The 12,208-nt window shown below is 39.3% G+C and overlaps 1 protein-coding gene across 5 annotated transcripts in view; it reads right to left on the bottom strand.

Annotated features, from left to right (window-relative positions):
• Positions 1 to 12,208, bottom strand: part of PTPRM (protein tyrosine phosphatase receptor type M) — a 616,517-nt gene that overhangs the window by 98,320 nt on the left and 505,989 nt on the right. For all 5 annotated transcript variants that reach the window (XM_084849822.1, XM_084849823.1, XM_084849824.1 and 2 more), the window contains one exon: positions 8,134 to 8,321. In XM_084849822.1, the coding sequence (XP_084705948.1) occupies positions 8,134 to 8,321 (188 nt within the window). The remainder of the gene's footprint in view (positions 1 to 8,133; positions 8,322 to 12,208) is intronic.

The following is a 12,208-nucleotide window of genomic DNA, read 5'->3' as shown; positions in this document are numbered from 1 at the left end:
AACAAGGCCTCCCTTGAAGATTGTAGTGGTCTAATGGGTCTATACATGGTGAGATAATCTTTCAGATAACCTGATCCTAAGTTGTTTAGGGTTTTATATGTCATTAATAATATCTTGATCGTGGCCCGGTAGCAAACTGGCAGCCAGTCTTTCAGCACAGGTGTTATGCCACCTCACTGCTGAAAGGATTGCAAGAGGAAGGGAACTGGGCTGTTAGGCCAGAAATCACAGAATCATATAGTTGGAGGTGAGCCTTGTAGGCCATCCAGTGATTACCCTAACTACCTGCTCAACCAAGGAAATCCAGAGTTAGCACATCCTGAACAGATGGTTGTCCAACCTCTGTTTGAGAGGGGAGCCCCCACCCTGATAATTGGTTCTAATATCAAACTGCTCTTACCACTATGATATTTCTCCTAACGTCAACTGAAATTTACCCTCTTGTAACTTAAGCCCATTAGATTTAGCCATGCCCACTGGAGCAGCAGTCTTTGCCCTTTCTATGTGACAATCCTTCAGGCATTTGAAGAGAGGTGTCATGACCCCTCTCAGTCATCAGTCCTCCAGGCAAAATATTTTCAGTTTCTTCAACTTCATAGGACTTGTTTTCCATACCCATGGTCGTCTCCACTGCTTTCTTCTGAATGTGTTCCAATTTGTCTACATCCTACAAAATGCAGCACCCAGAATTTTGCACAGTACTTCAGACGAGATCTGACTAGCACAGAATAAAGTGGAGCTATTACTTCTTGTGACTTAAAAACTATTGCTCTATTCATGCAGCCTTAAATTGCATTAGCCTTTTTTGCAGCTGCATCATACCACTGACTCATGTTGGTTTGTGACTGACTGTAATCCCAAGATGCTAAGATTCTTTTAATATGTACTCTACTGCCAAGCTAAGTATCTCCCATTCTATATCTGAGCGTTTGATATTTTTTTGCCTGAATGCAGAACATCAGTGTCACATTTGTCTCTACTGAATTTCATTTTTTTAAGTTTCAGCCCTGTTTACTATTCTGTCAAGGTCATTTTAAATCGCATTCCTGTCTTTCAAAACATTATTTGCGATGTCAGGGAAACCGCCCCCAATTTCCCCCTTTCCTCAATAAATTTTAATATGTATCCAGTGTGTTAATAGATTTTTTTAATTACGTTGTGCTATGATCTTGATTTTCTAAACTTCCAATAGTTTTAGAGCACAAGGAATTGATACTTGATAGACAGAGGGCTCCAATCTGGGAGCCCTCTGTCTGTCCAAAGCCTTGCAGGCAAAAGCCAGGCAGGACAGGAGGACAGAGGCTTTTACAGCCTCTCCGTCCTCCATTTAATCATTTTCAGCCAGTTGGTTAAGTAAGTCCCTCTAGCTCTGACTTAGCTTCCAGTGGGTGGGGATGGCAACAGAAAGCCTCTTGGATCAAGTAGAGCGAGGCCTCTCCTTTTCACCCCTCTCCCTGCCCAGTGGCATGCCTCCTTGTCTCCCTGTCTGACCTCTTCCAAGGATGCTGTTGCATTCTCTGGAGAGAAGCTGCTGCAGTGCTTCCTCGGCAGATTCGAGGGGTGGCAGGTGGAAGAATCTGCATTCGCATTCTTGCCCCTGAGGTCGTAGCTGTGTCTACTGCCTCCGGGGTGGGAATTTGCATCATCCTATGGCTCCTCAGATGCTGTCTGAGAAGCCATAGGATTGCTCTATTAATCATACTTCTCAACTAAGACTTCTCTCTATTCAGGAAGTTAATTCCTCTGAAAAACAATCAACTCTTCTTCACTGTGTGTGCGCATGTGTGTGCGTAGAATGAGATGCTTGCTGGTGTTAAAAAATTGCTTATCAAGAAGATAAGCTTACAAAACATGATCTTCAACAATGATAAATGTATTGCTACAGATCTTCAAAGACACATGCATCGTAAAGAACTACAGGCATTATTTGAAAATATAGTGGATTTATTTTTGCGGCTAAACCCTCTTCATATGATTTAAATGTATTAACTAGCTAAGAATAATATTTTAGCTATAAAAAAGCAATAGAATAAAATACCTAATTATTTGCAGACAATTCATACAATCCATACAAAATGTAAAGCGTCCATTTATAATTAATAATGAATATTATAATTACAAGTAAAAGATCATTTCCATAATTTACAAGTAAATAAATTTATGCTTAATGTTCTTTTAAGGACAACAATAAACTATAAAAGAAGTTATATTGCCTTTGCATCCAATAAAAATTAATGCACACTATCTATGTGAATGAAAGGCATAGTTGATTCCTGTGTGCAATAGTGGAATCAGCTTGTTTTTAAAAAGAAAGCTAAAAATTGACTGCAGTTTTTAAATGAATATGACATATGAAGAAAAGATGATTATGTATGATCAAAAATTCAGTGCCATGTTTCAGTAACACATACATCAACCAACAGTCTTTGCTTTGCATTTTCCTCATTACTTTATTATGCCAATTCTTTACTACAGTGAATGTATCTGTCAAAGCTATAATTGAAGGTGCATTGCCTAAACATTTAAAAAGACTTTTTGGGTATGGATGTTAAAAGACAAATTGCTCCAAAGACTCAGGCATGAGATTCACTCATACGATGTACCGCAGAGTCTTGATTAACAACTTAATCAACAGATCAGAAGCCCACTACATTGTTATTCATTACTCTGATTACACTGTTAAGAAATCTACCATGATGACTTCTACCCTACTATTATTGCTTTTCCTGGTCTGTGTTGATGAATTCATCCCAAATGCACACAAAGGTATACCTGAATGTAAGTCCCATGGAGCTTAATAGGACATAATCTTAAGTGAGTGTACGTAGGATTTCTGTCATGAACATTAGCTGTCTGTTTTGCAGTTTATCCACTTAAGTTGTTGGGTGGTTTCTTGTATGATCACAATTCAAGTGAAGGTTACACAGGCAGAAAAGTAGAATGCTGGAGGGAAATATTCAAGGGTGGTATTCTCTCCCCAGCATTCTTCTTTCTTAGGTACTGACAGGTTTTTTTTTTTTAAGATAGGGGGTCAGTCAAACATTAGATCAACCATCTGCAGGAAATACCAGCTGCACCAGGCAATTTCTCTGGATGGAAGATCAGGCCTTAGATTCTATGTAACATCATTCTAAACTTGAGTTAACCCATGCATAGCCTCATAGGGGAGTAATGGGTATCTCCCAAATATCAAGATGAAATGGCAAAATAAACATTCACAAAATAAACAGGTTACAGGGGCCGTAGCTCCGTGGTGGAGCACCTGCTTTGCATGCAGAAGGTCCCAGGTTCAATCCCCGGCACCTCCAAGTAGCGGGGCTGGGAAGGAATCCTGCTTGAAACCCCGGAGAGTTGCTTCTAGTTAATGTTGACAGTACTGGGCTCAATGAACCAATGGTCTGACTCAGCGTAAGGCCGCTTCCTGTGTCCCAGATTTCCTACTGAAATCCAACACATTTCCACAACAAGCTTTAGAAGTTGTAGATCGCATCAGGACATGTTATTGCTAAATCTTTATCCTAATCAGCCCATTTGAGGATGTGAGGCTAATAAAGGGCAATTTATAGTACCTTTGGTCTGAAGCCAGCAAAATGCAGCCCCAAATCCGTCCAAACTTGAATAGCAAAACTTCGGTAACATGGTCTCATTTTTGTTCAGTATGGAAGTGCCGGCAGCATTTTCTGATGTCTCCAAATCATAATTTTTAGCAGTTAACGTTCTTCTCCCACAGCACTAGTAAATGGGGATAGTCATTAAGAATCCTAGAGTTAAAGGCTATGAAAGAGAATGAGAAATTAGGGAATATTGTTTATTTAGGGACAGTCCTCTTGTTCACTGTAGAAGAGAATAAGCGAACAGATGGCTGTAGACCTGAGTGCTATGAATGATCTCAAAGATACTGAACTGAGTTTATTATAGAATTCTTTAATGTGCATGCTTGTGCAAACATACTCTATTAATAGAGGACATAACAGTTCAGCAAAGATCTGTTTACATGTAAATGGAGACCACAAAAATTGATTTTCTACAGAAAATGAAACATAAAAGATTGTGCCCTGCTTTGGAGTAACAAAACTGTAGCTATATTAAATAATTAGCTGACTCCTGAAAAATGTATCCTTATTAGCTTTTTTAAAACATGGATTTTATTAAACATTTTATGAGAAATATATGGTACAAAGGAAATAAATGGAAAGACAGAGAAACAAAGAAACAAAATATGATACCCAATAAACAATTACAATAAAAGGCAAAAAAATAAGAACTGATTATGTTGGGCTGGTTCAGATGTAATGCTAAATCATAGCTTAGCTTTAGGAGAATAAGCCTAGGTGAATCTCAGGCTTGCTTGAAGAATGGCTACAAGGAGTTCAGAAGCTTTTATTTCTGTTTTAGATTAAGCGCATCTTATTATGTTGTCTGAACCCAATAAACTAGCTAATCTTAACTGTGATTTGTTGGAACAAGCCAACTTCAAACCACATTTTAAGAAGGTGGCTTGTTTCAGCGAACCATAGTTATGATTAACCAGAGTTTAGGATTTGGATATAATGCTAAATTGTGTTTAAATCTAAACGGAAATGGGAGGAGGAGGGAAGGGGGATGTGTGCAAGCCTAAGGCTCACTATGGCTTGTCTTCATAATGCTAAAACTGGTGCCCTCCAGATGCTTTGGATGGCTACTCCAATGAGCCCCAACCAGCATGCCAGTGGTCAGGGATTACGGCAATTGGGATTATGGGTCATGAATTCTTGGGAGTTCCAGATGTCCAAAACATCTGGAAATCATCAAGTTGACTACCCCTGCATTAAACCATGGTTTAGACTGATGTGCAAACTGGGCCACTATTGGCTATATAAATAATCAGTGACCTCCTTGAAAAAGTACCTATCACCATATCAAAAGTTATCAAACAAAAACAGGACAAGAATGGTGGCAAGAGGTATTAAATGACTGATCTAAATGAGAAATCTGCACTAACTCAAATATATATGTCTGAACCAGTCTTGGAAGGAATGTATTCATCTTCTGGGAGAGAATCCACACGTGAGACAAGGCGAACCATGCTGCTGTGGCATTCTAGTCTGGGGGTGGGATTTCTATTCAACTGCATATTTGGGGTGAGTTTGTACATGATCTATGACCTCCTGTATTTTGTCTAGCTATTGTTGCTTGGAAGGTCGAAAGGGGAATGTCTAGTTCTTGGCTATACAGTTTTTTAGTAGCGTAAAGCTGTTTAAGGAGATTTTTATGAAGGAAGCAGGATTCATCTTGCTTAAGTAGTTAAGTAGTATAACTTTAGGGTTAACATATGTATACGGGTCCATATATTGTCATTAGCGAAACATATTTACTATCCTTGAAGGTCAGCAAAATCACTAAGGGTGTCATCCTGGCATCACTTATACGTAGGCAACTCCAAGTGATTTCAGAAAGACAGGTCAGATTATTTTAATCTTTTCAGTTGGATTTACCCATGAGTACCAGCATACAAAGAATCCAGTTTTACATTTAAAATATTCCACCATCACATAAAACATTTAATAAAAATAAAGAGGAACCTAGCAAGGCTAAATGCCATTATTTATCTTATTCAGTTATTATTTTCTTTTCTTGTAAGCCACTTGGAATTATTTTAATAGAAAAGCAGCCTAAAAATGTTTTACGATAAAAAAAAGTAAAAATACAAATTCCATCTCAAGAATGGTCAAACTGTCACAGATCCATATTGTTTCTAATGGTTATTTAAAAAACTCATTGCTGTAAGTAAAGAAGCAAGAAAATGTGAAGTTTCCAAATACTGGACAACACAGTTTCTCTAGTTGTCTTGATATGTTTCATTATGGCTTGCCAACGTCCCCTGTTTCCATCCAATGTTTCATACTGCGTTTTGTTTTGGTTGGTATTTGTAGTCTATACAATAGAAAATGACCTGTAGTGATTACTGCAATCTATTGACCCAGCTGTGCAGAACATGAAATAAGAACAACTGAAGAGCATCCAGGTTGGAGGTGTGATTTGGCTGTGACTTGTCACAGCAAACACATGTAAAACAAGACTGCCTACTAGGCTTTGATACAGCCCTATAAATGGCTGTATAAAAAACTGCAAGAAAATCCGGTTTTCTGCATGTGTCAAACTGTTCTCAGAAATTATTGTCGCTTTCAGTATTTTCTCCTGCAGAAAAATGTGTTTGCTGTCCAAATGAAGACAAACTGGCAAAAAGCCTTGCATAACGGGGAAGGCACAGAAGTGCAATGTCTTCCCTGGAAATCTCCCAGCTTACAAGCTTCACCTCTTCCCTAGGAAGCTGTGGAGGAAAGGATGTCAAAACAGGAAGCCAGTTACTACACTGGCATCTCCCTCCTAGTTTGACCAAAGACCAAAGTCCAGCAGCCAAGACTGAAGGTAGGAGTCTGCATGAGCAAGCACCCCTGCTAGAATGTTTGCAAGCAGGATCAAGGGGAGCTGCTGCTGCGTCTCCCTTCACCTGAAAGGAAACTTAGCTTGGGACAAGGAAAAGTAGTGAGGCAGTCCCAGGCCCTAGGCTGTGTCTTTCCCCAACTGGGACTACATGTCCCAGGATCCCTGGGAATACCTGACATTCCACATGTCATTTCCACCAAAGAAAAGGAGACTCTGGTGCTGGGCCCTGGGAATACCTCTGCAGCCATCGTACCTGCCCCAAAATATGTTTCTTGGCCTGGAAGGGGGAGGTGAAAAAGATGTTTTTGTGAGCATCTAGAACCTTTGTGAGCATTCAGTTGCTCATGAATTCCTACTTGGAACTCTTCCTTGGTCCAAGGCAGTTATCACACAAGAATTCCCTTTTTTGTATCCTCATCCAGCACTGACCACCACCACACAATGTTTTCATAGGTCAACTGACAGAGTTACATGAGGCTGCTAGCTGCATGACTACATCACAAGGAAATATTCAGATAAATGGTGGAGTGCAGTCACTGGACAAAACGAAGGCCCTAATGTGTATTAGAGCAATGATGTACATCACCTTCAACAATAGCCCAAATCCCTCTATATAGATTGTCCACTACTAAAAGAGTTACTTACTTACTGAATTTTTGCCCTGCTTTTTTCTCCCATGCAGGAGACCCCCGAACAGCTTAAAAAACAGAAAGAAATCTATTCAAGTTTTCTGAAGTATGTGACTAAATCCTCCCACTGGTATGAAATAAAAGAATTCAGAGTTTGTCAGTGCATGAATATCATCTCAGTCAAACATTTTTAACTCTTTAATTTAGATCAATTCCTTGTTAATGAATAATAAGGAACATAAATAGAGGTCAGTTTAATGGTTTAAGACCATTGCAAAGCTGTTTGCTTACATAATTTAAATTAGGGATGTTAAAAAGGATATTGTACAGCCGGAAAAAGATGCATAAAAGGGCAACCAACATGATTAGGGGGATGAAGCAACCCTTCTATAAGGAAATGTTACAATGTTTGAGGCGTTTTAGCTGAGAAAAAAGGCAAGTAAGGGGGGACATGATAGAGGTGAATAAAGTTATGCATGATGTGGAGAACGTGGATAGAGAGAAGTTTTTCTCCCTGTCTCATTATATTAGAATTCAGGATCGCCCAATGAAGCTGAATCCTGGGAGATACAGTCAGATAAAAGGCAGCACTTCTTCACACAGCGCCTATTAAATTCACTACAAGATGGAGTGATGGCCACCCACTCTGATGGCTTTAAAAGGGGATTAGACAAATTTATGGAGGATATGGCTATCAATGGCTACTAGCTATGATCATAGAGTCACAGAATAGTAGGGTTGGAAGGGGCCTACAAGGCCAATAATATATGACGACTATATATTATTTCCAGTATCAGAGGCAAGCAGTGTGGCCCTCAATCCAGTCACTGGGGAACATGAGCAGGAGAGTGCTATTGTACTCATGTCCTGACTGTGGGCTTCCCACTGGGGCATCTGGCTGTCCATTGTGGGAACGGAAAGTTGGACTAGATAGATCCAGCAGGACACTTCCTATGTCCTTAAGCATCTCTTCTATTCTCATGCACTTTCTGATCTTGGTCACCACTTTTCTTTTCTTTTTTAAGTCAGAAGAAAGAAGAGCACACTGAACATCATGTGTTACTTGAAGTTCACTCACCTCATATTCTTCCTTGAATCCATAGCCTTCTGCGCATTTCATCTGCGTAATATGCTGCAGCAAGTCGGCAACACGGATGGCTGGATGGAGCTGCCCGGTCTGGTATGGCACATCCACAGGGTCTCGCTTCTTGTAGGTGTGTGACTGGACCAGGCTGCTTGTGTCACTTCCCATCGTGTGAGTTTCATCTAGGAAAAGAACACTGAATGACAGACCAGGATTTTTCCAGTTGTTCCACAATGGTTTATGATACATTGCTTTTGCAAGGATGGTTTTTGACACCATCAGCATCTTTTATAATCTCTACCTAGGTGGGCTAAACCATAACAAAAACGAACTCCATTGAGTATTCAGGGAGATACCAAGATGTATTGGAAAGAGGAAACGTCTATTGTTTTACAATGAAAAACACTGGATTGTATCCAACGCTAGTCCTACTTAGAGCAGACCCATTGAAATGAATGGGACTTAGGTTATACTAACATTGGATACAACCCATTGTATAGTCCATACTGCATAGTTTTGTTTGTTTAAATCTACTAATAAATTAGGCACTTTAAATTCTTTAGGTATTTAGTTCTAAATGGAACAGAAGTTTCAGGGTGAAACTTCATCAAGTCCCGTCAAGTAAAAAAGGACTTGAGTATTTCCTGGATTAGTAAACTTTTTATTATCTCTTTCACAGTGATTCAGGACACATGTTAGTGAAAGCAAAATGTTTTAAAAATGCATAAAATGATATGGGTTATTAAGTCAGGAGAAAAATGTAAACGTAGATTGGATACAACACTAGGAAAGAAAATACAAGAGGATAAATGTGAGGAATAATTTGACTGGTGTTAATGTTTTGACTGGATTTAGCATGCTGTAGTATTAAATAAACAATATAACATGGGGCATCACAGAATGCATGAAATGTTATATGTCAACTGACATGCAAGCCAACACACAACATAACCCCGCTGGGTTGGTCAAAACTTGTACGAAGCAAACAATCTCCCACCCCCTCCACACCTCTTCAGTGGGGCAAATGGGCAACTTACCATTTATTGGCACTTTTAAGAAGATACATATCAGGAGAAAAAGAGGAGGAGGAGGAGAAGAAAAAGGAAACAGGCCATAAGCAACAGTACTACAGAAATAATTACAGGTATATTATTGTTTGTAATGTAAGTGTCTTCCGTTTGGTTTCCTAGCAGAGCAACTGCCATATATTATAAAGGGAATAGCCAAGATAGTTTTCTTTTTTCTTTTATCTAATTGGGATGGTACTTTTAACTTGCTATGTGACAAGAAGAAGGGGAAAAAGACTGAAAACTGAGACCCAAATATCATTATAGTTTTTTCTTCCACTATAAAAATTAAGTCTCAAAATATGTTTATATCTGCCACAAAGTTGTCCAATTAAACTGAAATAAACAAGCTTATCAGCTTACAAAACGACAGGGTTACTCAGAAACCCTTAAGTAGGCATGTTTCAGCTGACATATTCCTACTGAAGTACATGGGACCAAACAAGATTAAATGACAGCCCATCACATCATGTGGGTTTGTTGACTGCAGCATTAAGGGTGAATTTGCACACCAATTTTTACAGGGAAAACTCACTATAATCTGAACAAATGCCTGCAATTTTTATGTGTTAACTGCTCTTATGAATACACCAGTCAAACCAGAGACGCAATCTGAAAACTTTCAGCTGGAATTGAAGAGCACCCTTCTGTGGTTCTCTATAGGATTACAGGGCTTTCTTAACATATACCTATCCCAATCTTAATTACTAAATATTTGTACGATTATACGCTTGCAGTTACATCACTAGAATCCTGACATGTCTGCATAAACTGCAACAGGAGTTAACGGTTTTATATTTCTTCCTATACATTAATTTAATGGTGGAGTAAGTTTCAGACTGGACCCTGAGAACCTGGCTCCATGTTAACATTCACTACAGGAAAAGTAGCCAGGCTGGCAGGCTTTTAATGCCTTGCTCTCTCATTCAGCTAATCTTCCCTAGCAGTTGAGAAGCAGAGAGAGTTGCTGGGTGGGATAACTAGAGATGCCTGTAGCATCTTTTTCTCTCCCAGTATCGTGTCAGGCAAAAATGTCTAACTTCTTCTTCTGGTTCAGAATTAGCAACCATCAGAAGTTGACGGCTTTTATGTTGTGAATGTAACATGTATCTATAGTTCTTAGTCTCACTCTGCAATGACCCTAAACTAATAACCTGATCAAAAGTTTTTTTTGGGGGGTGGGGGAGTCCTGATACATACACAGAACTTTGCATGGAGTGGAGATTTTCACCCTCCTGCTGGATCTCACAGATGTACGATTGCTGCATTAAGTAGAGAAAAGTGGTGGTGGTAGTGGGGCATTTGCCAGGGTAAACAGTGGTCAAAGGGAAGGTTAACCGCCATTCCAGCCCAACGCTTCTCTGCTGAAAATCATCCTTCTTCCTCACCGTTTGGAAGTGAAGGAGTGGCAGCTACATTTTATATTACTGTGTTTCCCAGTGGCCTTGCTGTTCCACTTTGGGGCTTCTGGTTTTTGCCAATGACAGGAAACGTCCCATACACACATGTCACACCTCTGTCCTATGTGCAAAGAATTGCCTGTCTCACTGCAGATAACCAGAAAGCCCCTGAGCATGCAGACCTCTGTACGCTCAACAGAGCCCAACTAAGATTGGGATACATTAAAACATTAATATAATAAAATATTACTGGGTAAAAATTGTATATGAAAGAGACACCTGAAAAGAGCACGACCCTCATATTTCTTGTCTAATGTGTGTAAATATATAGCTCCACTAGTCATAATCCATAGATATTGGCTTGGATCCTAACTTTCTTTCTATGAACACAGCAGAGTGCATGTTCATGAGACAGGCTTTCCCACCTCTCCCTTCCCTCTGTAGCCCCCTGCACTCTCCAAAAATTGGATTCTAGGTGTTGGAACTTAGAGGACCTTTGGGAATAGTATGGGATATGCATCAGGGAGCTGCAGATGGACAGGAGAGTTGGTAGAAATTCCTCTCCTCCTTACATGAACAGAAGAGCAACAAAGGATCATTGTCTTTGTGAATACTCCAGGGTCTCACTCACGTTACCAGAAATACTACAGCCTTTCATTAAAGATGTAATCCTGAAACTTCTTTGCCAGCTCCAGCCCCTCATAACACAATTGGCTAGTGCTGGCACAGTGGTTGAGGAACAGGATACCTGGACCAGATTCTAAAAACTGACCATTGGTAAAAAAGGAAACAAAACTGAGGTTAAATATTTTGGCCCAATGGAGTTACTCATGTATGATGCACATTAAAGAGATCTAATCTTATCCTAAACAGCTAGTGAAAATCTGAATCCTAACCTAAAGTAATGTATGTAACAATTTACGTATATGAATGTAGTGGTTTTTCTCTAGTTCTGGCTGGGGCTGCCTTACTATTCTGATACAAATACAGATAAACGTAGTTCCTATTAACTACTGTTCAGCAAAACTGTAATGAAAAGCACCTAGGGATGCATGGCATGGAAGGCGATATACAAGTGTTGTTACAATATGTCAGTGTTGAAATGGCACCTGAATACTACAAGGTGGCTAAGACACAAAAAGACAAAATAAATAAATAAAATAAAATAAAGAGTTGGAAGTTGATTTATGATATTTGAAAATAAATTTATGCACAGAAGTCATGGCTTTTGCTTTAAGTTATTATATTATAATCAGGTAAAGGCCAGGTTTCAATACTGTGCTGCAAAACCAGGTCAGTGCAACTGTTCAATATGTTGCATATCTATATGTTCATATGTATTTGCAAGAAAAGGAGCCAGAGTATACTGTCCTATATTAGACATAGATACCACCCTGCTTTTAAAACCATGATTGTTACTTTTCATAAAGGAATAATTTTACAAGGGTGTTTGAAATTAAGTTTATTATCCCATCTCCAGGCATGGCATTTCCAGCTTATTGTTTTTCTTTAGAACAGAATTTGCTAAGAAACAATCCAGAATTGGGCTGGCAAAATATGCAACAATGCTGGATGTCCTCTAGTCTAAAGTCGTTTTAAAAT

Source organism: Heloderma suspectum, chromosome 4 (genome assembly GCF_057233095.1).
Source record: "Heloderma suspectum isolate Gila_16-S chromosome 4, 16-S_ref, whole genome shotgun sequence".
NCBI lineage: Eukaryota > Metazoa > Chordata > Lepidosauria > Squamata > Helodermatidae > Heloderma > Heloderma suspectum.
Note: the sequence above shows the minus strand (reverse complement) of the source record. Positions and strands in the feature narration are given on the sequence as shown.